This window comes from Alligator mississippiensis, chromosome 2 (genome assembly GCF_030867095.1).
Source record: "Alligator mississippiensis isolate rAllMis1 chromosome 2, rAllMis1, whole genome shotgun sequence".
Classification (NCBI taxonomy): domain Eukaryota; kingdom Metazoa; phylum Chordata; order Crocodylia; family Alligatoridae; genus Alligator; species Alligator mississippiensis.
Window position 1 is genome coordinate 169,245,544 of NC_081825.1, and position 22,563 is coordinate 169,268,106.

Here is a 22,563-nt window from a genome sequence, read left to right on the forward strand (position 1 = left end):
GGCTATTTTGCTTGGTATGCCACAGCCAGCCTGGGCTCTGGGCAGCTGCTGCCGGCCACAGAGGCCAGGCTGCTTACAGCAGGTGATGGGGAGGCTGCAAGCCCAGTTGTGAGCAGCCAGGCTGTGTGGCAGGGAGCAGCTGCTCAAAACCTGAGTCGGATATAGCAGGCAGCCAGGAGGCTGGAACCAGTGCACCAGGGTCCAAAGCCCTGGCCCAGCAAAATGGCTTGCAGCAGTTGCACGAGCTCCTCAGGGGACACAGTGGGGAAGAGGCCTGAAGCAACGCAACCCCAGCTCTTTTCCTGCTGTGCTCCCCGAGGTGAGCATGCAGCTGCTGCTGCCACAGCCAGGCCAGGACGCCAGACCCTGGTGCCAGTGTTTGCAGCCTGCTTGCTGTGAGCAGCCTGGGCTCTGTGGCAGTGGCAGCTGCACGCATGCCTCAGGGAGCACAGCAAGGAAGGGGCTGGGGCTGCATTGCCACAACAAGGATCAGGCCCCTTGTGGCTCCCCTGCCATCTACCCCTTGCATGCCAACATCTTCCAAGTCGAGGATGTGGGGGTTTTAGACACTCAGCCCAAAATCGTTGCTGACCCCTGGTGTGAACTCCACTGTACCACTGTCGTTCACTCTCCCTCAAGTTGCTCTGTGTGCAGGCCTGCATATGTCTAGGTCATCAAACATAGGCAACCCAGAGGAAGTCACCTCTTCATGTGCTCTAGTTCTAAATGACATAAGATCCAGCAGGAAGTTCATGGAACAAATAATTTCTTCATACAACTGGAACAACCTACTTTTCAACAAAGATTTAAAGAAACAGTTGAATTTGTATCATCCTAATGAGAGATACATTTTCCATGAGTCCTTGCGACACTGTGGCCAGAGTATTCATTTCTGTTCCTTCAAGGGTTGCTTGGTCTGTGCACAGCAAACATAAAGGCTAGGGACAGACATTACACATAAACTGGTTTAAGTGATCGGAAATTGGTTTAAACCTGTAACAGAACATAAGTTCAGTGCACATAAAACAGGTTCAAAATGGGTGAAACTGGTTTAAGATAAACGTGGTTGAATATTGTATCAGACTTAACTGATTTGGGTCAAACCAGTTTATGCAAGTCTGTCCCAAACCCCTTCCTGGTTTAAGTTAAACCGGAGTCCCCCAGCATCCCAGATACCTTGCAGCCCTAAGCTGGGCTGTCTGCTTCAGAGAACAGGGCTGGCCCCACCCCTCTGTTCCCTAGTCAGAGCTCCCATGAAGACTGCAGGCACAGCAGGGTATGCCTAGTTTCCCCCTGCCCTCTCCCCTGCTGCTTAAGCAGGGATCCCCTTCCCCACCTCTCCTCTCCCACAAGACAGCCCCCAGCCCCATGGACCCTAGGCACATGGTATGCTAGTTAATGCTGAGATGTGTCTGTGTCTCCAATTTCACTAGCACAGGCAGTGTCCACTTAAGGCTTTTTGGAGTTAATCAACATGTCAGCTGGTAATGTCCCTCAGTTCCTTCCTTGGAAAAAGCTGTTGAAGAAGAGCTTGAACTAATGAGAGAGGCTTTTGTTTTCTTGATGGGGTGATAAACACTGTTATCAGCCCCCTGTTGGCTCCCTTGCCTGTCAGGTTTGCAGGCAGTATGATGAAGCAGGGAGAGGGAGATTGAAAAGCTCAGTATCATCAACAAATGCATGCACTGCACACTGCCCCCCCACTTTGCCTCAGAGTGCTAGCTGGGGACTGGTGTCTGGCAACATTCCTGCCTCTTGAGCAGTGACCAGGTAAAAACCTAGGCAGGGTGGGGGTTTACACCCCTCTCTAATCAGACCATCCTGCCAAGGGTTGGCCACACCCCCCCTCAGCTCAGCACTGTCGAAAGGAAGGGAGGGCTGCTCTAGCACCCCCAGGCTTCGAGCCTGGGCCACTGCAGGCATGTGCCGACATTTCCTCAATCCAGAAGGAATGTCTGTACAGTTGCAAACTGATTCAACCTAGACTAACCTGAAAAGATTGAATCAATTCAGGCTCAGGCTTTCTGAATGTCTGTCCCTAGCCATCATGCTGCCAGACTGGAATAATGGTAAACTGCTCATTTTACACTGCCAAAAGGTAGCTGCAGAGTGCTATCCGGTGGCAGATCAGGGCATATACATCGAGTTGGAAGTGTGTTCTGCAAATGACATACAAATTATTTAAAGTCAAAACTAAATGATGACATCAGAAATTGCATTGATTTATTCATTTTGATCCAAACAACAAAAAAGGATGTTGGTGTTTTGACACGAAAGAGAAGAAAACTAGAATCCCTATATTGTTACAATAATCATTCAAACATTTTGTGGTGGAGAGAACTTCGCCTCTTGTCTAAGAAGCAATTACTCCATTCATTTGGCCTCTCATATTAAGGCTGATAGATGGACAACAGGAAATATATTCTTTACTGTATTTCTGCATTGCACAGCTCCCCCAGCACACATTAAGAAACCAGAAAAGCAATTTGAATAAATCTTCCTAAAACAATATGTTGTAAATCCACTTTGTTAGAATACATCTACGTATGGGCCCAAACATGTGAAAAAATTAGGTGAGGACAGTACAGAAATAGTTTCCTCAGAACAATGCCTGATAGACTATGCAGACATTCTTTTGCTAAATATTAAAAAAGGCCATTGATTCTATATGTGGAAAAAGTGAAAGAAGTTCACAGAGGAAGAGGTCAAAGCTCAAGAGCCACATTTTTTTTTAAATCTAATAAATGACTGAAGTCTGACACATCCAGCACTCAGAGCAGTGCCTATTTAATTTGGGGTTGAGCTGGATGTCAGGGAATGCAAGTGACTAATCAGCAGGGGCGCTTCTACATTCCACAGTGCTTAATCCTCATTAATTTAAAGAGGATTAAAATGTTTAAACTTGTTTATTTTGGTGCATCATGTTTGTGTTTGGATGCACAGGGCTTTCGAACAAATTATGCCCAGTGTGCAATTCCCCGTAAATTCCAGCAGGGGGAGCCAAATACCAATCTGCCCCGGTGCTGTTTTTCCTAATCAATTACAGCAGGAGGTGCATGTTCACCACTAAACCAGTAAGTAATACCCCAGTATTACTAAATTAGAGCTGTGCGAAACGGCACTGTTTCGTTTTGACTTACGCTTCAACGATTCAATGGGGCAGTGTTTTGTTCAGTTTCATTTTGTTTTGAAGCACTGTTCCATTCCATTTTGTCAAAACTGTTTCGACGCTGTTTTGACACTTCACCCATAGGCTATAATGGGGAAGCAAGAAACTGCCTATAACTTTGTCAGTTCTTGGCAGATTTGGAAGAAAACAGGAGGGATGGTAGCCCCTTGTGCTCCTTCTTACTGTATCCTAGTAAGCACAGTGAAAAAAAATGATATACCCAATGAGATGAGGGTAAAAGTTCTGATGCATCAAGTCGTTGGTGACAACAATTGTCATCAAGCTAGGCTTCCAAATAGTTTCAATTCTGCAATCAGAGAGAGAGAATTCTGCCATATTGGTCTTGTGTTAATGTAGGACCAGACAAAGTCTTGAAAATCCTCAGTACAGAATGCTTATATTTACAAATATGTCCAAATAAGCCAGTATCAGGTAAATGCTATTGTAAAGATAGCAAAAAGAGTCTGCTTCTCTAGTTGCAGCAAGAACAAACTTGGCTCTGCCAGCTTAAGAAGCAATTGCATGCAAAGCCACAGTGGTCTTCTATGATATACTGACCATTGTGAAAGAACCTAAATATTCTAGGTTTAGAAGCATGAGCTGCTGATTTATATTTAATATTTGAAGAAGCATGTCTATTACGTTAGATATATTTGCCATACAAAAAGGAAATGTTTCCTATGAAAGTGAAACAAGGGAATGTGGTTAGATGGCAAAAGAAATTAACACTACCTATGTACTCCAGCAGTATTTTTTAGATGTGCAAATTTGCCACGGGATTGCAGTACGAACAATCAGAATGTCCCCACCATATCGGTGTTTTATTTTCTATTTTTTTAATGTTTTTTTTTCTATATGTAAATTGAAGGTGAGATAGAAGTTCTATATGATGGACATGAGGCATCTTGCTCAGTACAAAAAAAAAAGTCTTTCAAGGCAGTTCTCCCCACAAAATACCCTCCCCCCACAGAAACATGGGTGCGTGATGGACAGGACTATGTCTCAATAGCTAACATAATAGCACCTCTTAAAGGGGTGCTCACTTGGCCTCAGTTCTGTGGGACTGAGAGGCTAGGGGAAGGCAGGCACAGACACAAGTGTGTGTGATCAAGTTTGGGAACATTAGGGGACATTAAACAGCCATCCAAATGGACGATGGGGCCCTATTTGGCCCATGCTCAACCTATCACCATGTCTTTGTTGGTAAATGGGATGCTTCATCATCACATTGCCTCTTCTGAGACGCAGATGATACCTTTACAGTTATGAGTTTGTGGGATTTTCCAAACTGTTCATTCAAGGCACTTGTATATAACCGACCCATAATTTTTGCCAGTAACCTTTCATGTATCAGTTGCTGTTGGCCTTGAACAGCTTCCCGATGTCTCAGAAAAACAAGTCCAGTGGTATGTAGGTGATGGAGCTGATACATCCATCACCTGGGGCCCCAACTAGACCTGGGAAGAACTGAAGGACTTAAACAACATTCGGTCAGAGGCAAAGATCAGAGACCAGCTGGAAAGTAGAAGGAATAAGCCCGTGTATGCTGTCATTGCAAAAGAAAAGAAGACGCGAGGGCACAACCAGTACTGGATCCAGTGCCGGAGCAAGATCCTGAGATGTGTGTTTGTTTCATCATGAAGCACATGTGTTTCATCATGCCAAGGATGAAAACTTTCATTTTGGAGCAGGACACACAACTGCTGTCCATCATTCTCTTCAAGGATATGGGTGAGGCTACCTGTCTCCAGTCATTTAGGACTGGTATTGTGCTGGAGGGCACACCAACAGAAGCACAATACAGAACCAGACCAGACCCCTGGGTGGTGGCAGCGGTTACCCCAGGCTTGTGGAGCCCAACCTCTCTGGTCTGGTCAGTTGAGTCTTTGTTGCTCAAGTTAAAATATTATAGCTATTCCATGTAATAATCAGAAACAATCAGAGTAATCATAATCTTTAGAAATCTTTAGATGTATATGTGTCACTATTCTAGGCAGGCCTGCCTGCCTCCATGTGTGCTCTGCCCATCAAGGCTGTGTGGTTAGTGCCTCCCTCCGTTGGGTTACAATACCATAGCTATTCCAACCAAATTGTACATAAGCTATGAAGTTATGCAAATATCAGTGTAGAACAATGTTTGCATTTAAAGGAATGTTACTTAATAGGCATGTCACATAATAATGGTTGCACTACTTAGGTGAGGGGCTTCCTTCCTTGTGTGCGTGCCACAAAGAATGGGGTCCCTGCCTGCTTGGTCTGAGTATCCAGGGGGGTGGGCGACTGCTCTCTTTCCTAATAATCCTTAGAAATAATGGATAGACTATATAAATAATCACAATAATCATAATCTTTAGAAAATTGCCAACGTCGAACAGGCGCAAGCTGGTCCCTTAAATATATAAAAAGCAAACATATGAAGAGTCTGGTTCTAGTTGAGGTCTAACCTTTTCATACATTTTGATCAAGCGACTATTGCTATAAATAAGCATTCACAAAGTATATAAACACACACACACACAAAAGCAAACAAAGCATACAAACACAAAACCCCAGAAAACAAACACACAAAACACAAACACAAAATCACAAATATAAAAACACAAGGAGAACTACTAGCCGTGTGAAAGTGCTTTGAAAAAAAACGACTATTAGTTGATCAGAATGTATGAAATACAAACACATAAACACAAACAAACACAGAAAAATACAACACAACACTGCATAAAAATACTGGTGACTCTTGAAAGTCAAAAACTATCACAGATCCCAAACATTTAGCACTTGACTATACATTTTAAATCTTAAATGACAAAAATAAGACTTTGTTGCTTAAGTTAAAATATTATAATTACTCCATGCTAGTTGTGACTAAGCTATAAGTTATGCAAAGGTCAATATAGAACAATATTTGCATTTAAAGAAATGTTAGTTATCTGCAGGGATCTGAGTTTTCCATTTCCCATGGAAAAACAGAGAAAAACCACAGATTTCCCTATTTTATCAGAGAAACCTGCGGATTTCCTGCTTTTGCAAAGAGCTCTGCAGGTGGCTGAGCTGAAGCCTGCAAGAGCCGATTGTAAAAAGGGTGGGAAACCTCCAGCCCTGCCAGGAGGAGGAGGAGGAAGGGTGGGGCCTGAAGCTCTCAGTCAGCCACAGCTTGACTCTGACTCACTCTTTGCTCTTGGAGCCTAAGGTAAATGGGGCTTGCAGGGGCCTTGAGGGTCCCCTCTGGCAGGGCTGGGGGGGTTGTGGATCATGGCACCAGTGGGGAAGAGAGATGGTGGGTTAGAAATGTGGGGCACCAGCATGGCCTGGGAGGGTGGAAGACTGTGGGTTGGGAGTGAGGGGCACTGGCGGGGTAGGGTACCAGCATATCAGGGCTGCTCAGTACTACAAGTGGGGGGGTGGGGGTGCAGCCACAGCTGGACCCGCATCCTGGTGAGTGAAGGTGGCAGGGTGATCTCTAATTTTTCATGGAAAAATACCAAAATCAAACACCAAAATATATAGGTATTTAGTAGGGTTGCCAAATGATTAAAAAACGTGATTGTGATTAGTTGCACGGTTAAAAAAAAATAGTAACAATTAACTGCAATTTCAAATCGCACAGCTAAAAGCTCAAAATTCTGCACTTTGTATGGTTGCGGGGTGGGTATGGAATGTGTGTGCGGGGTGCGGAATTTGTGAAGGTGTGGGGGGCTGTGGGGTTTGGAGCCTGGGGAGTGGGGGTCCCCACACACCCTGGCAGAATGCGGGGGTACTGTGGGTCAGGAGTGAGGGGCAGCAGCAGGTCTGGGGCGGGGTGCAGGTAATGACTTGGGAGTGACGGGCAGACGCACAGACACACAAAGAGACAGACACACACAAGCAGTGCCATGCCAGTAAGTCTGTGGAGGGGAAGGGATGGAAGGGAGAGGGACGGGGTGATGAGGGCAGATAGAGGCCCCCACAGTGAGAGAGGGAGTGGGGCAGGGGCAGGCGCTGGGGTGAATGGGACCTGGGGCCAGGGTGGGTCATGGGATAGAGCTGCAGGCAGCTCGTCCAGGGGTGCAGGGTGGGCCAGCTCTCCACCACTGCACGCACCCCCAGAGGAGGCATGGGGGGGCACGTGCGCTCTGGATTTCTGAGTGGGGCAGAATTGGGCTGCCCGCTGCAGACTGGGGCTCTGTGCCCTGATGCCTTTGCCCTGGGAGCCATGCAACGCCATGTTGTGCCTCCCGCTGTCAGGCAGGCAGAGGATGCGCAGCACAGCCAGCACGCGGCTCCTGGGCCAAAGGCAGCAGGGTGCAGAGTCCCAGCCTGAAGTGGGCAATCTTCCTCCACCCTGTGCAGAAATCTGCAGGGCACATGCCCCCCATGCCTCCTCCAGGGGTGTGCACAGCACCAGGGAGCCACCCCCATGCCTGTAGATGAGCCTCCCACAGCTCCGTCCCATGACCTACCATGGCCCCGGGGCCTCAATCACCCCAGAGTCTGCCTCTGCCCCTGCCCCCGCCCCACTTCCCCTCTCACCATGAGGGTCTCAATCCACCCCCTCCACTCTTTCCCTCTCCCCCCGCCTATCCACAGACATACCAACGTGGCGCTGCTCTACAGGCAGCATGCAGGCTGCAGCTGCTCGTGTGTGTCTATGTCTGTGAAGCACCCCCCCACCCCACTGCAACTGCCTGGAGCCCGTGTCCAGGCTGCCTTTCAGTCCTCTGCACTGCCACCATTGTTCTGATGGGCAGCCCAGAGGCAGAGGCACGGAGCAGGGTCCAAAACCATGCATGTGATTAATGCATTAAAAAATTAACGTAAGACCCAATTAAGACGTTAATCATGACAGTTAACTGCAATGAATTGACAGCTCTAGTATTTACAATTCACTTTATTATAATAATTGAGGCACTGGTAGGCTTCCGAATTGCTTTAAAATTGTTAATATACCATAAAACATTGCATTACATTGATACTATATACATAGCAGTTGTTTCATTTTAATTGCAGAAAAATGTGGATCTGAGGTTAAATCAGATAATCTGGGATTTTTTTTCCTTTTAAATCAGAGAATTTGCAATTTTTAAACAGAGAAAACCAGGATCCCTGCTAATCGGTGCTCCCTAATCAGACATTTGCTGACTCTATGAAACAAACCAAGAACACCGGAAGTTGCATCTCACAGAACAAGATTTTGTCTACACCAGTCAAAGTTATTTCTTAGAGGCTTAAAAAAAGCAATGATATCAGAAAGTCAGCTAGCCAGCTGCATCATTCAAACGAATGTCAGCCACCACATTATTAAAGAGATGAAGAAATAGAAAATTATGACAGTCAAAAAACCAAAACACCACTAGCTCCCCCTATGTGTTGGGATTTCCTCAATTCCTAGATTATAAAACCATTGTGGATCCTTGTGAGGACCACTGTGATCCTTGGGCCTGATCTGCTGCATAACATAGGCCAGAAAATTACCCTGAAGTAACTGTTGTTTTAAAGTGTCAAGTAAAAAACCATGACATTATGCTAATGCATAGTAAAACAGTCTACTGCGCATTAAGCATCACTAAAAAAAAGCATGAAAACGTGCTACTGCGCAGCAGCACACCCTAATGCAAATGAATTTAGTACCTCGCACTGGAGGTACCAACTTTAATGCACATTAGAAAAGGTGCATTAATGCACATGTAGATGCACCCTCTGACTGCTAAAAAAAAAAATTGCATCTCATGCCTACTCTAGAATCTGTCTGGCTTCATCTTCCAAACACTGCATCTGGTAGTATCTATGGTTGCTAGACTGAATGATCATGTCTTACCAAACTTCTGCTTCCCATCTAGACGTTTACAGACTGTGATCAAACTACTCTTACACTTGCTTTGTAACCCTACACAAATACAGATGTAATCTCATGCTGCAAGACAGGTTTTCCAGTACATTGTTATTCTCATGGCTATTTCTGAACCCTCCTGTTTATCACCATCCTTTGGAACTGCAGACACCAAACTGGACCCACACCTCCAGCCATAGTTGTCCCAGCCCCAAACAGAGAGGCAACAACCTCCTGGCTCCCACGCAACATTGTCCAGTTTAAACAGCCAAGGATAGTATCAACCTGCTTGGCTACAGAATATTCCTGGGTGCTCATGTTCAACTGACTGCCCACCAGGACCCCCCATTCTTTTTCTGAGCCGCCACCACATAAGTAAGGCTTAAAAAATTATAAAATTGGTATATTTATTTGAGGGCCAGAAGTCACAGAATGGACCAAACATTAATAAACAAAGACAAATACATGATCTTGCTGCGGCAGGCAAGGTTCTTTGGGTAGATGTGATATCTTTTATTAGACCAACTGAGTAATTGAAAAAAATGTCCTTTGCAAGCTTTCAGGCACAAGCACCCTTCTTCAGGCATAGAGAGACTTTGCTGTTCTGAGATCTCCAAGGAAATCTTGCTGGACAGATCTGACCTTTAACTATTGTAAAAGGGAAGTGGGAGCTGCTACATAGGAGCACTCATCAGGTCTGATGATGTTTACACCTTTTACATCTGCATGCTCCTGCAGTGATACAAGTGAGATCAATTGCACTAACTTTGACCAGGGTTAAAGTCACAATGATTTTCTACACTTATGTTGCTATGGGAACACAGGATAGGAAGGGGCCTCCTTGTCCCCTTAAGTCTAGTATCCTGCATTTCCAGATGCTCATTAACTGAAGCAATCCCCAAAAATCACCGCTAACGCTACAAAGAACAATTATATCATTACAACTTATACTGGGATAGTTGGAAACTGGTAGATTTGTTACCTAGAGTGACACTGGGCAGAAAACACCAAAGGCTCACCTAATCTGACTGCTTGCATAGTGAAAGTCAGAGAATATCACCCAGCTATTTCAGCAGTCAGCCTCTAACTTGTAGTAGAGCTGCAGCTAGGTGTGTGAATCCCCTTGCCAGATAAGCACCACAACAGCATGGCCGCTATAATGATTAAGAATACCGGAAATGGATTAAGATACCTGTGGCTCTAGTGTTTTAAACACACAGCAGGATTACAGACTCCAGAAAGAAGGCAAAGTACAGAATCCAGACTACCCCGTACCTCTGAACCCGAGTGCTTGGTTATGGCAAAACCACGCAAAAGTTAACCACCATACCATGATACTTGCAAACTTTGAACTCCACTCATCAGCAAAATGAACAGTATGGCTGCATCATATAAAATGTAACTTATGAAAACTTACACAAAAGCATTAAACTGACCCACATGTTCAACTGACATTTAGGGCACATTTGTCTTTAGACACTGCATGTGATGGACTTTACAGATAAATACAGTTAAGACCAAGACCCTAGGTGCAAACTTGAATGAAAATTCTTTACCCCATATATTTTTGAAAAATGAATAAATCACTGACAGTGTTTCCAGATCAGTGGTTTTCAACTAGGGGGGCTAGGGACAGAAGTTACATATAAACCAGTTTAAGTAATCAGAAACTGGTTTAAACTTGTAACAGAACAGAAGCTCAGTGCACATAAACCAGTTTCAAAATGGCTGAAACCGATTTAAGATAAACCTGGTTGAATGTAATATCAGACTTAACTGATTTGGATCAAACCAGTTTATGAACTTCTGTCCCAGAGCCCAGTCCCCCAGCATCCCAGCAGGCTGTGCTGTCTGCTCCAGGAGCAGAAGCAGGGCTACCCCCTCCCCCCTGGAGCAATAAGGTCAGGTTGACAAGGAGGTGAGGGGGGCAAACACGGCTGGGGATGCAGCCCAGTCTACTGGGGGGGGGAGGGGAAGGGACCGGCGCAGGGTCTGGGGTCACAGACGGGGGTTAAACACCCCTTCCACCATTCAAACTTACTGCTAGCTGCAACTGTGGACTACAAATCCCAGAGGCACCTGGAAGCAAGAAGAGGAAGTGATGAGCAGCCCTGCAGAGTCAGGCTGCTGTAATTCTGGACTGCAAATCCCAAAGACCTTGGGGGCAGCAGAAAGAGGAAGTGAACACACAGCCGGAAAGCTGTGCTCTAGTGCCCCCCATCTTCTGGCCTGAGTCACTGCAGGCACATGGCTGAACTTCCTGAATCAAAGGTACATGTCTGTTCACGTCTATTTCAATTTAATCTGTGTAGTTTAGACTGACCTGCAAAGACTGAATTGATTCAGCCTTGGGCTTTTTGACTGTCTGTACTTAGCCTGGGAGGCAGCCAGGTGAAATGTGTAGAGCCTACAGGAAGTGGCTGCAGGATGAGTGAGTGCTCCTACCACAGCCACTTCCTAGTCCAACTTCATAGGTGCTTCCTGGAACCAGAGGTACATGGGACACCTGGTGGTGTCAGCAGTAGCATCCCAACAGCCTGAAGAGACAACCAGCTGAGAACCATGGTACTACAGCATACATCAGCAATCCAGTACTTTATATTTCCTCCCCTCCCTTTTTTAGCAAATAAAATAGCATCACTAGAGTGACACTATTACTTGACTCAACAAATGACTTTTCTGTTTCTCCCAGAACAGAGTCCTGGCCTTGTTACCATTATTACTCTCTATGATGTATGTGCAGTTTACTGAACACACGTCCTCCCCTTTATGTGATTTTTTTTACTTCCCATAAAAGCACCTCATTGATTCTTTTATTAGTCTCTCTTCCCTCCTTAAAATATTTTTTCATTTGTTTTCTGAGATTAGCCTGTTATCCATTAAATATGGATATTCTGATTTTTTTCCATAATTTTAAGAAATATTCTCTGGTTTCCTGACCTTGTAATTATAGATAATCTTTTAGGAAAATATTTAAAAATTCAGAACATACATCTCATTTTTTTCAAAAATGGTCACCAATTCTTTTTAGTGCCCAAACAGCTGAGACACCTTGAGCTTTGCATTGTTACACTCTATTTTTTCTGATATCAGTGGACTTGTAGCTATGATTTGTTTTACATAAAAAATTATGGTTCTCAACCTAGGTTACCATTTACTCCAGAAAAGTTATGGATCTTTGCCTCTGAAAAGGCAGAGAAGCACTAGTGTAGTCACTGGTCTAATCAGGAAAAATTAAACATTGTAATTAAAAGCAAGGGATAGGTGAAGTACTTGGATTATTCACTCCTACAAGGTTTACTAAAATTTTATCTCTGAATTGTTAAGCTTGCAAGTAAGACCTCCACACCTTATACCACCTGTATGCACAATACAGATACATACACACAGATTAACCTCTTTTTTGCACGCATCATAGAAAATTAGGGTTGGAAGGGACCTCAGAAGGCCACATATCTCTGTAGAACCTTAGTGGTAGAAATGGATTTAGCAAATTAGGTGGTTTGAATTTTTTTCAGTCCTATTTCTTGGTATTCAAAAATTGTTAAACAATTTGAAAATCTTCTTAATGACCTAAAATCCATATAATTTAAACAATTTAAGTTAGGCAAAGCTTTTCCTTTAGTCCTTAAAAGCTTTGTCCAAATCTAAGAGGCATATATTGAATTTTAGGAAGACTGGGGCAAAATTAGGCCATTAAGTTAAAATAAAGCCTGGAAGAGAACTTTTGTTTGCCACCCTAACTAGTACAGTGTTAGAGGCTGTTCCAGAGAAATGTCCTAGTATCGACACCATCCACAACAAAACTCTAGAAAGACTGTTAGCCCAATGGAGCGTAGAACATAACCAGAGATTGGTCAGTTGGCACACACAACAACAAGGTATTTAAAATCAAGTTTGCAAACAATGTTAAAACATTGGTTCCAAATTCAGTCTAAACCTAGCGTGGCCTTCTGCACAGCAGTCGGCCATGCAATTCTTGTACTGACTTGGTAGCTCTAAATGGAAACCCTTCACCTGCAGTCCTTGTAGCGTAGTCCTTGCAAACACAGCCCCATCCAAGCCCAAGCCAATGGACTGTGCTTCAGCCCTGAGACCCAGACTCAGCTCCTGACATCTGAAGCCCTCTACTGCCTAACTTGGGCTCTTGTGTTAGCATGATATAAGGTAACACTTCTGCTAAATTCTGAGTAACCACACTTATACTGGATGGCAGACTGATTCAAGATGTTTTGTCTTTATATAAAAGTAGTGGTTCTCAAAATTTTTAGACTCAAGGATGCCTCAGAAAATGCTAGTGCTTAGCTTTCATTTGTTTTTTTGACTACAGAAAAATAATAGAACAATTTTTCTGTTTCAGAGAACTCAAACAAACCACAACTGCTCAGACTGTTTTTTAACACTAAGGGTTCCTATTTGAAATCTCTGGGTTTAGCTTCTGAATCTTGTCTGCAAGCCTAACAGTGCTGGAGCACCTTGGTTGAGAATCCCTGATGTAGAGGACCGAATACACATACATTCATGGATATTCTCTGCTTTTTCTTAATATAGCTTAATATTTTATTAGCTCTTGAACTGACTGGGAATATTCTGTCAGAAACCTTTTCTGATACAAAATGAACTTTCTTCAAAACTGAAATTTTTGGCCCAACACCATTTTAAATATTAGTTACCTATAGAATACTGCCTTAGATTACATTGTGGAAGATAAGTTTCTCTCTCCAAATGCATTTACTCTACATACTACATCACAGAAGGCATATGACTCTGGATATATAATGGGTAGGGACCTACTCAGTTCATGTTGTTGTGAATTTTGTGGAAACCGCAAAATCAGGCATTGCCTGCAAAATCAGTGAAATAAATAAATAAAAATGTACTAAAAATAAAATACTGGCTTCCTCAGTGGGAGCTGGTGGTCCTCATGGCCGCTGTGGCTTGGCCTCGCAACCTGCTGGGGGTAGAGTGGGGAGGAGCTGCCAGCACCAAAGGGAGCAGCCAAGATGATGATCACCACTCTAACCCCATCCTTTACCACTGACTGGCTGAGAGGGCTACCTGTCATGTAGTTCCGTCCCTCTCCACCAAACAGGAGTGAGGGGCGGGGTTGCATGATGGACAGCCTTCTCGGCAATCAGCAGCAAGGGGCAGGGCCAACGGGGTTCCTCAAGAGGCGGTGTGTGGGAAAGGGGGGAGCTACCATGATAAGCTCATAAAAATGGTGGCCAGCCCCATAATGAACCCATTAAATCAACCACCTGCCTCCTTGATTTCAGCAGGTCCCTAATAATGAAAGATGTAGTTTGACCAGAGACTAACCATAAGAGAGAATGGGTGTGAGAGCTATAATTCCCAGAAAACAACAAAGAAGTATCAAAATGTGGTTCAAAACCTCAACACAATTGTACTTAGGGAATGTCGGGGCACGAACAGACCTGCATTTGAAATGCTCCGAATCCCAGAATGCTTCAAATTCAGCACACTTCACCACCGTGCACCTGCCTCAGGAGCAGTTCAAATAGCTGCAAAAAATGCAGCAGTGGTGCTCTCCAGCCAGGGGCTGTCTGGCCTGCTCTCCCCTGTCTTTACCATGGGGCAGAGGAGGAAGCAGCACACTGTGGGATGCCAGGGGACTACTGGAGGATGCAGGTATTTCAAGAAGCAATTCAAAATGAAGCACCGCAAAAACACTTCTCTTCCTCCGGGCTTATTTTTGAAGTGCTGCTTCAGACATGAATATCTGGATCCTCACTGTCTGGAGCATTTCAAAGGCACTTGGCGCACTTCAGACAGCCCATCTGTCCATGCAGATGTGTCGTTTCAATGGGAGAGAATATGAAATAGTCTATGCCAATAAATTTTGCTTTGACATCAATTTTTTTCATAATTTCCATTCCATGGGAAATTTCAACATTTCAACTATTCAATTTTGGAACAAAAAACAGATGTTAAATTTCAGAATTTTTTCACAGAATGGAAATGAGCTCTTCAGAAAGCTGCTGCCAATGGCACAAATATCTCTAGTGAGCTGTTTCAATAAGGCCTCAATGGTTCTGCAGAAGAACAGCTCATGTAGCAGGTCTCTGCATGTACATACTGGGCAAGTCTACACATTCACTTTATTTTACTGCACATTAAAGTGTCAAGTAGAAAACCATGACATTATGTTAATGCACAGTAAAATAATCTACTGCGCATTAAGCATCACTAAGAAAATGTGTAAATGCACTACTGCACAGTAACGCAACCTAATGCGAATTAATTTAGTACCTCACATTGGAGGTACGAAGTTTAATGCACATTAGAAAAGGCATATTAATGCACATGTAGACGCATCTGCAGAGCAAGATGCTTCTTTTCCATGTGTGTTGCTGGACCTTGTATTTTTGTGCACAAAATGTAATTTATAATTGTATTACCTGGGTCATGAAACTGGCTAGAGTCTTTTAGAATTCTCCATAGCATCTTACCCTTTCTCCTTCAATTTCTCAATCTACCTCTGATTTTTTCCTCAGCAACTTTTTCTTCAGAGCTCTACCAGCCCCTGTGGAAATCCTGCAAGGCTCCATTCTTCCTCTCTCTCGATATTTTGTTCTTCCAGTCCTCTCTGGACACTCTCTAGTCCTAGCCCTTCTCCCTTTACCCAACCCCTCCTCTCATCTTGTCTTGCCATATTTTCTCTTGAACATCTTACCGATCAGTTTATGCTCCTCATGGCTGTTGTAGAACTGATTATCCCTCCTAGATCCCGCTACTCCCTGCCCAGTAGATGGTGTCTTCTAAGTTTTAATATCTGTAACTTAAGACAAATGCCACCAACTCCCCTCAGTTATGCTCTCTTGTATATTTGGAATGATATCTGCCCATCTTAATGACAGGTTTTCACTGTTGCCTGGTTTCAGTAACCCCTGCAGGAGCAATGCAGCTCAGAGACAGAACAAATTCTATTCTGGTTCCCATATCTGTGGGACTCCTAAGCCACTTATAGTTGCCAAGCAAAATTCTGCCTGAGTACAACAACAGAGATGCAACATAGTACTGACAGCACAGGGCAACCCAGAGAATCACTGCTATTGCTATCTGGTCTTCAGATCTCAGAAAGAAACAACACACCTGAACAATACACCTGCTGCTTATAAACTGAGCAGATTCAATCTGGAGTCACTGAGGGTCTCCAGTAAGGGCAGGCAAAATATGGCCCATGGGCCGGATCCAGCCTGGCAGACCATTCTAATTGGCTTGTGGAGCCCCTCCAAAAACAGCTATTACTGGCTTGCAGCTGGCCCTCTGAAAGCCAGCGGGAAGTGTGAGCTTTCAGAGATCGCATGCCACTGGACTGGGAGGGCTCTGTGCCTCCACCTCCTTGGGGCCCCCAGCACTCCAGCTGGGAGCTTCATGTGGAGGCACCGAGAGCGATGGCAGGTGACTGGACAGCTGGTGAGTGGGGAAGGGAGCTCCTTCCTGCACTTCTGGGAGCCACATGTGGTAGCAGGGAGCCTGCCCGGCTCAATAGCAAGTGAGGGTGTGGGAGGGTGGGGTGTAGGCGGGGGTGAGAGGGTTTGCAAGTGAGTATGGGGCCCCTGCCCCACATGGCGCATAGCCCCCACTGCTGCTGGAAGCAGCAGCAGTAGGTGGTAAGCCCTTGTGGTGCTCATGGACTGTGGGCAGGCAGAGCCCCCAGGTGGTGTGCGGCTCTGGCTGAGTTCCAGTGGCTGCATGTGGCAGCACAGACCTACCCCAGCCTGCTGGTATGTGCCTTTGGACCAAACTAGGCTGACTCTGTTCCACCACATGGGGCTCTTGGCACTTAAGGAGGGAGCCATGTGCCATCAGGATGGGGTGGGCCGACTCCGTGCCTCCACATGGGGATTCCAGAACTCCAGCAGGGAGCCACACGTGGAGGCACAGAGCCAGCTCGGCCTGGCCTGGTGGCACCCGCTCCTGGCTGCAGTACCAGAAGCTGCATGTGGTGGAGCCAACCTGGCCAGCCTAATGGTGCATGGAAAGGGAGACGCAGGGAATCGCACACCATCAGGCCAGGTGGGCTTGCTGCCACGTGACTTCCCGCTGGAGTGCTGGAAGCACAGAACCTGCCCAGCCCAATGGCATGCAACTCCTGCCTGCAGTGCTGCAAGCCCCATGGGCTGGCATGGAGCTAGTCTGGTTTACTTTGAAGGCGTGCACCAGTGGGCTGGGCCAGCTCCGCACTGCTACTTGCAGCCCCTGGGACTAAGCTGGAGCTGCATGCTGCCAGGGGGCTCTGCCTGTCACAGCGCATGAATGCCCCGAGGGCCCACTGCCTGCTGCTACTACTGCTGCTGCTGGGGGTAGAGGCTGTGCATCACGGGGGTGAGAGGGTGTGTGGTGGGGGCCCCACATCCCACCCACAAACACTACACCCACACACACTTCCACACCCACACACCCCACAGAATCCCCCCAGCCCCAAATCCCACACCCCCCACATGTCCTCACAAACCCCACACACACAGAGTCATACCCATAGACCCCACACCCTTTCACAAACTCACCCCCACCATCCCACCCCCCAGACAATATATAAGAATAAGACTTTATTTTGAGCTATTCTGCAATCACCTCTATATACACTATGCAAACACACATAAATCAGGACAACAATATATTTTTCTTCTTAACAATACATTTTTAAATAAAATTAAAATGTTATAGTTGATGTTTGATTTTTAGTATATGATTTGTTTTTTTTTTAAATGTATACAAACCACTTTTCAGAGACAAGCCTATGAACTGCACTTCATCAACCTCCTAGGTACAGAAACTCATGGACTCAATATAGACATTGGAATTATGACACACTACAACCTGCCGGACATCTTACTCCCCAGGTACCTCTACACTTTTACCTGCTACATCCCCCTTCCCCCCTACCCCAGCCTCTCTCATCCCCTGATGCCTCCATTTCCATTTTCACTGACTGGCTTTCTTGCCTGCATTGCATGCCAGCCTCTGGTTTCTTTACTATTCCTTCCATCCAGGAAGAGCACACACACCAACTGCAGGTGCTTCCTCAGCCTGACAAAGGGTTTTCAACCCGAAAACTTGCTACGATATATTTCTTCAACTATTCAGTTCGTCTACTAAAAGATATCAGATTGACCCAAAGAACCTTATCTGCCTATGTCCTTAGACCAACACGGCTACAACTTACACCACTAGCACCTGTCTCCGGTTAGCTGACCAGAAGGAGGCAGAGCCCTGGGCACATCTAAGCCCCAGGGCTGGGACTAGCAGGGACAGTTTTCTGGCAGCTGCTGGAAAAGAAGCTCCTGCAGAAAGGGAAAGAAAGGCTCTGTAACAGTTTAGCTGCCTGAGATGCTAGTGCTACTGTGCTGCTTACCTGTCGTTATTTAAAGTGGTGAACCAGACTCGGGCTGTAGGGGAGGAGGAGACCTTAATGGCGCACTCTACCATGTTGTGTAGAGGCCCCAGCACCAGTGAGGGTGCAGCTACAGGGCCATAGAGAGCCCAGCGACAATAGAAGGTAGAGTGAGACCAAGACTTCATTACAGGGACGATACTATCTGGGAGGCATGGAGCATGGTAAGGAGTGGTTGGAGGCCTGCATCTAGCCCATAAGGCTTAGGGTGTCCACTTGAGGCACCTACTTAGAGTGGGTTCCAGCAAGGGGTCCAAGAACCTACAGGGTTTAGTGGGGTCCATTAGGACCGCGACTTGCACCTATCTCCTTGAAATTTGGCAGGCTTCATGGCATCAGCAGGAGCTACCATCCCCACTGTTTTCACCCTGCTCTGCCTTAATACACACACATAACATGAGTATTGCTCTCATCACCTTGAGGTGCAGTTTCCCAGAAACCCCTACACCTATTTCCTTAAAACTTGCCAGGCTTCATGCCCTCAGAAGTGGCTACCATTCCTGCAATATTAATCAGAATTAGACAAGAAATGACAGAGTTATAGGAATTTTAGTCATTCCCCATTATAGCCTATGTCCAAAACACCATCAAAACTCGAAACAGTTTCAGCCAAAACGAAATGAAACTGTGATTCAAAATGCTGAAATGAATCGCTGTCCTGTTGAAATGCTGAATCCAAAACCGAAACAAGACACAGGCATTTCACACAGCCCTAGTATCTACTTGTTACAGATAAAATACAGCTAAGCTTGCTGCTTACTGTGGCAGTACACTTGCAGTGCCTGCCACTTTAATGGATGAGTCAGGCAGCCAGCAGGTGCTTGATTGCAGCAGCCATTTTAGAACACTGGCTGCCTATATAAACACAGCTGTTTGCTGCTGGCAGCCCAGGCAGAAACATCACTTGGCTGAGTTGTATGGAACATCTGGTAGGTAGGAGCTGGAGGTTCTTGGTCCTGGGTATGACCCAAAACTGCACCCTGCCAGGGACGAGTGGCCTGGTGATGCTCCTGGTGGCACAGGAGTCCCCAGGAAATGCCAGGTCACTTACCTCTCTGGTGAAAAGCAAGGAGGGGCACCTTAACCCCAGCCCCAATCTTTGGGTGGGTGTTGGAGACAGTAGTGGGGCCAGGCATGGTTGTGGCCACCTGAGCCCGTGAAGGGGTATAAGACCCTGGGGAGTGAGTGTAGTGGGGCCAGGCATGGCAAATGGAGTGCTACCTGACCCTATGGGGGTGGTTGACCCCCAGGCCCTGTAAGAGGGCGGTATAGTGAGGCCTGAGGGAAGAGGGCAGAGTTGTATGGCCACGCACGGAGTAGGGTTGAATGGGAGTAGGCCTGAAAGACTGTGTGGGTTGAGTAGGGCTGAAGGGCAGTCCCAAGGATGCATTGAGTAGGGCTGAACTTGGAGTAAGCTTGAAGAGCAGCACAAGGGCTAACACCATGAGTAGTTGACTGGGAAGATGATGAGCAGACCCCAGGGTGGGACATGATGCAGAGGCCCTAGAGGACATGGTAGAAACCCCATGTGAGGGGAGTAGGCCAAGGTACGTCTCTGGATGCCTGAGGCCACAGTTTGGCCTAGAGGCTGAGTAGGTGGCTCAGCCAGAGCGAGAGGGGCGAGGTCTGACCTCAGTTAGTCCTCCACCGCTAGGAGGCCAAATATGGGTCAAAAGTAAGACCTGTAGTGAGCACAATAGCCTGCTGCTCCAGGGGAGGAGTGAGTCCCTGCAAGACCCTGGAGCACCAGTTGTGGTGTGGGTTAAGAACATTATGTGGATGCCATCTGCGAGGCACGGGCTGTGGTATAGTGCAGGTCAGAACCACAGATAGCGCCCCCTGGCATTGGGGCATGTAATGGGCAGTCTCCTATGTTTTACCATACATTTATGGAAATAGTAAAGTTGTGGTAGGAAAGACAGGGCAAATTACTCCATAGAGACACGTGGGTGGGCTGGCACGGGACCCAGCCCTGAGAGTTGCCCCCTGTCACAAATGCTACCAAGCAAACTTCATCTAAAAGGGTGAAAAGTAAGCAGAATGGCAGCAAGTATGATACATTTCCAAAGCACTACATTAACTACCCCAAACTACTAATATTTAACAAAGACTCCCCCCATTAACCACACTTCAGAAAAGCTTACTTCAATTTTTTACTAGGGGATTAACTGGTTGACTGCCCATTGCTTAAGAAAAACTGCTTTGGAGTCAAAAAGCTGGAATCCTGTTTACAGGATAAAATCACAGAATCTGCGGCAGTAAAATATTTTACCAGTGCAGCCCTAGAGAAGTACAACTCTGCACTTGGATCTGTCAGCACCATACAGATTTTGTAACATGATTCCTTCGCTTCTATTTATTTTCTCTCCTGCAGACAGCGATTCTACAGCACAACAGTCAGCTGGAGAAGCTTCCATCTATATAGGAATCTCAAGCATGGTTATGATCCAGTACAACTCGTTAGAAAGTTATTTCAATTCTCAGGAAGGTGTTCTCACACACGTATGTCATTACCATATTCCTTTGCCTCTTTCTTCTGTCATTTTGGTCACTATGGGAAAAGCCACTTGTGTGTGACCAAAAACATGGAGCTGCCCAGGGTCAGATTAAATAATATTGAGATGGAAGATTCTGCTAATTCTAGTCAAACTGAATAGTACTCCACAGCAAAATAAGTCTCTTAGAAAACAATGAGTCTACATGAAAAGTAAGGGAGAGCGAATCTGCCCCTGTATGAGCCATGGTTAGGAGTTCTATTGATTTCTACACATGAACAAGTAACCTGGGATGAATTTTAAAAGAAGGGAAAAGTAGGTGGTGGGGGGGAAGCAGCTCTCCCTGAGAATGACCTTTTGCAAATATTTACTGCATCAAAAGACATTTGATTCACCCAGGGCACGTCATGCCTGACCAATTTGATTTCCTTCTGTGATGAAATGACTAGCTCCGTAGATGTGGGGAGAGCAGTGATCAGGATATCCCTTGACTTCCGCAACGATTTCGATGTAGTCTCATGACTAAAGAAGTACAGGTTGGATGAATACCTATAATACAACTTCTGTTTTGCAAGAGGTGTTAATTATTGATAAGGCATGTTCCTGGGCTTTTGGTATTTCTCATTGAGAACCCCCTGGCAGTAGAGCTGGCAATGTTACATTTTTAATTTGGAGGGGTTTTATCTACCTTATTCCTTATATTAATTGGCACTGGTAGAAAGACATGAAGAGCACTATGATATTTGAGAAATTAACATAAGCAGCATTATTATGCAAATTCCAAAGAGCCAGTATTTCCTTAAAATAAAATGTAATTAAGTCTCTGCTTGTTCAGCACATTGGAAATAATTAGCTTGTTTCTCAGCTTTTTCTGTTTATGCCTTTGAGGTTTGTTTTTTTACTTGACCTTTTTTCTCCGTGTGTCTTTTCCAGGACAACAGTGGAAGGGTAGAGAATATGTTAAAGTTATGGATTATTGAAGCCCAGGACCTGCCAGCCAAGAAGTCCTTGTGTGAGTTATGCCTGGATGATGTTCTTTACGCACAAACTACCTGTAAACTGAAAACTGACAATGTCTTTTGGGGGGAGCACTTTGAATTTAATAACCTCCTGTCGCTCAATAAAATTACCATGCACTTGTACAAAGAGACCAACAAGAAAAAGAAGAAAGACAAAAGCAACTTCGTCGGGCAGCTTAAGGAAGTACAGGTTGGATGAAAGAACTGTAAGGTGAATAGAAAACTGGCTGGATTGTTGAGCTTGTAATCAATGGCTTGATGTTTTGTTGGTAGCCAATATCAAGTGGACTGCCCCAGAGCTTGGTCCTGGGGCTGGCTTTGTTCAGTATCATAGAAGTAGGGTTGGAAGGGACCTTGTAGATCTTCAAGTCTGACCCCCTGCCTGGGCAGGAGGAAAACTGGAACTGTATCTTCATCAATGACCTGTAAGATGGGATGGAGTACACCCTTAGCAAGTTTGCAGATGACACCAAAGTAGGAGGAGTAGTAAATATGCTGGAGGATAGGTCTAGAATTGAGAGAGACCCAGACAAATTGGACGACCGCACCCCAAAAAAATCTCATGATGTTCAATAAGGACAACCCCATGCACCATTACAGGCTGGGGACTGACCAAGCTAAGCAGCAGTTGTTCAGAAAAGAACCTGGCAGTT

The 22,563-nt window shown here is 45.5% G+C and overlaps 2 protein-coding genes across 6 annotated transcripts in view; one reads left to right on the forward strand and one right to left on the reverse strand.

Annotated features, from left to right (window-relative positions):
• The window catches only part of RBPMS (RNA binding protein, mRNA processing factor), a 196,358-nt gene that overhangs the window by 152,344 nt on the left and 21,451 nt on the right, over positions 1–22,563 (reverse strand). The gene's annotated exons all lie outside the window — the stretch shown is intronic.
• LOC109284762 (disabled homolog 2-interacting protein-like) lies at positions 19,267–22,189 on the forward strand. Its single transcript, XM_019494147.2, has 3 exons — positions 19,267–19,325; positions 20,771–20,898; positions 21,825–22,189. Exons 2-3 carry the CDS (start codon positions 20,833–20,835, stop codon positions 22,107–22,109), a joined length of 351 nt encoding a protein of 116 aa, XP_019349692.2. The 5' UTR covers positions 19,267–19,325; positions 20,771–20,832; the 3' UTR covers positions 22,110–22,189.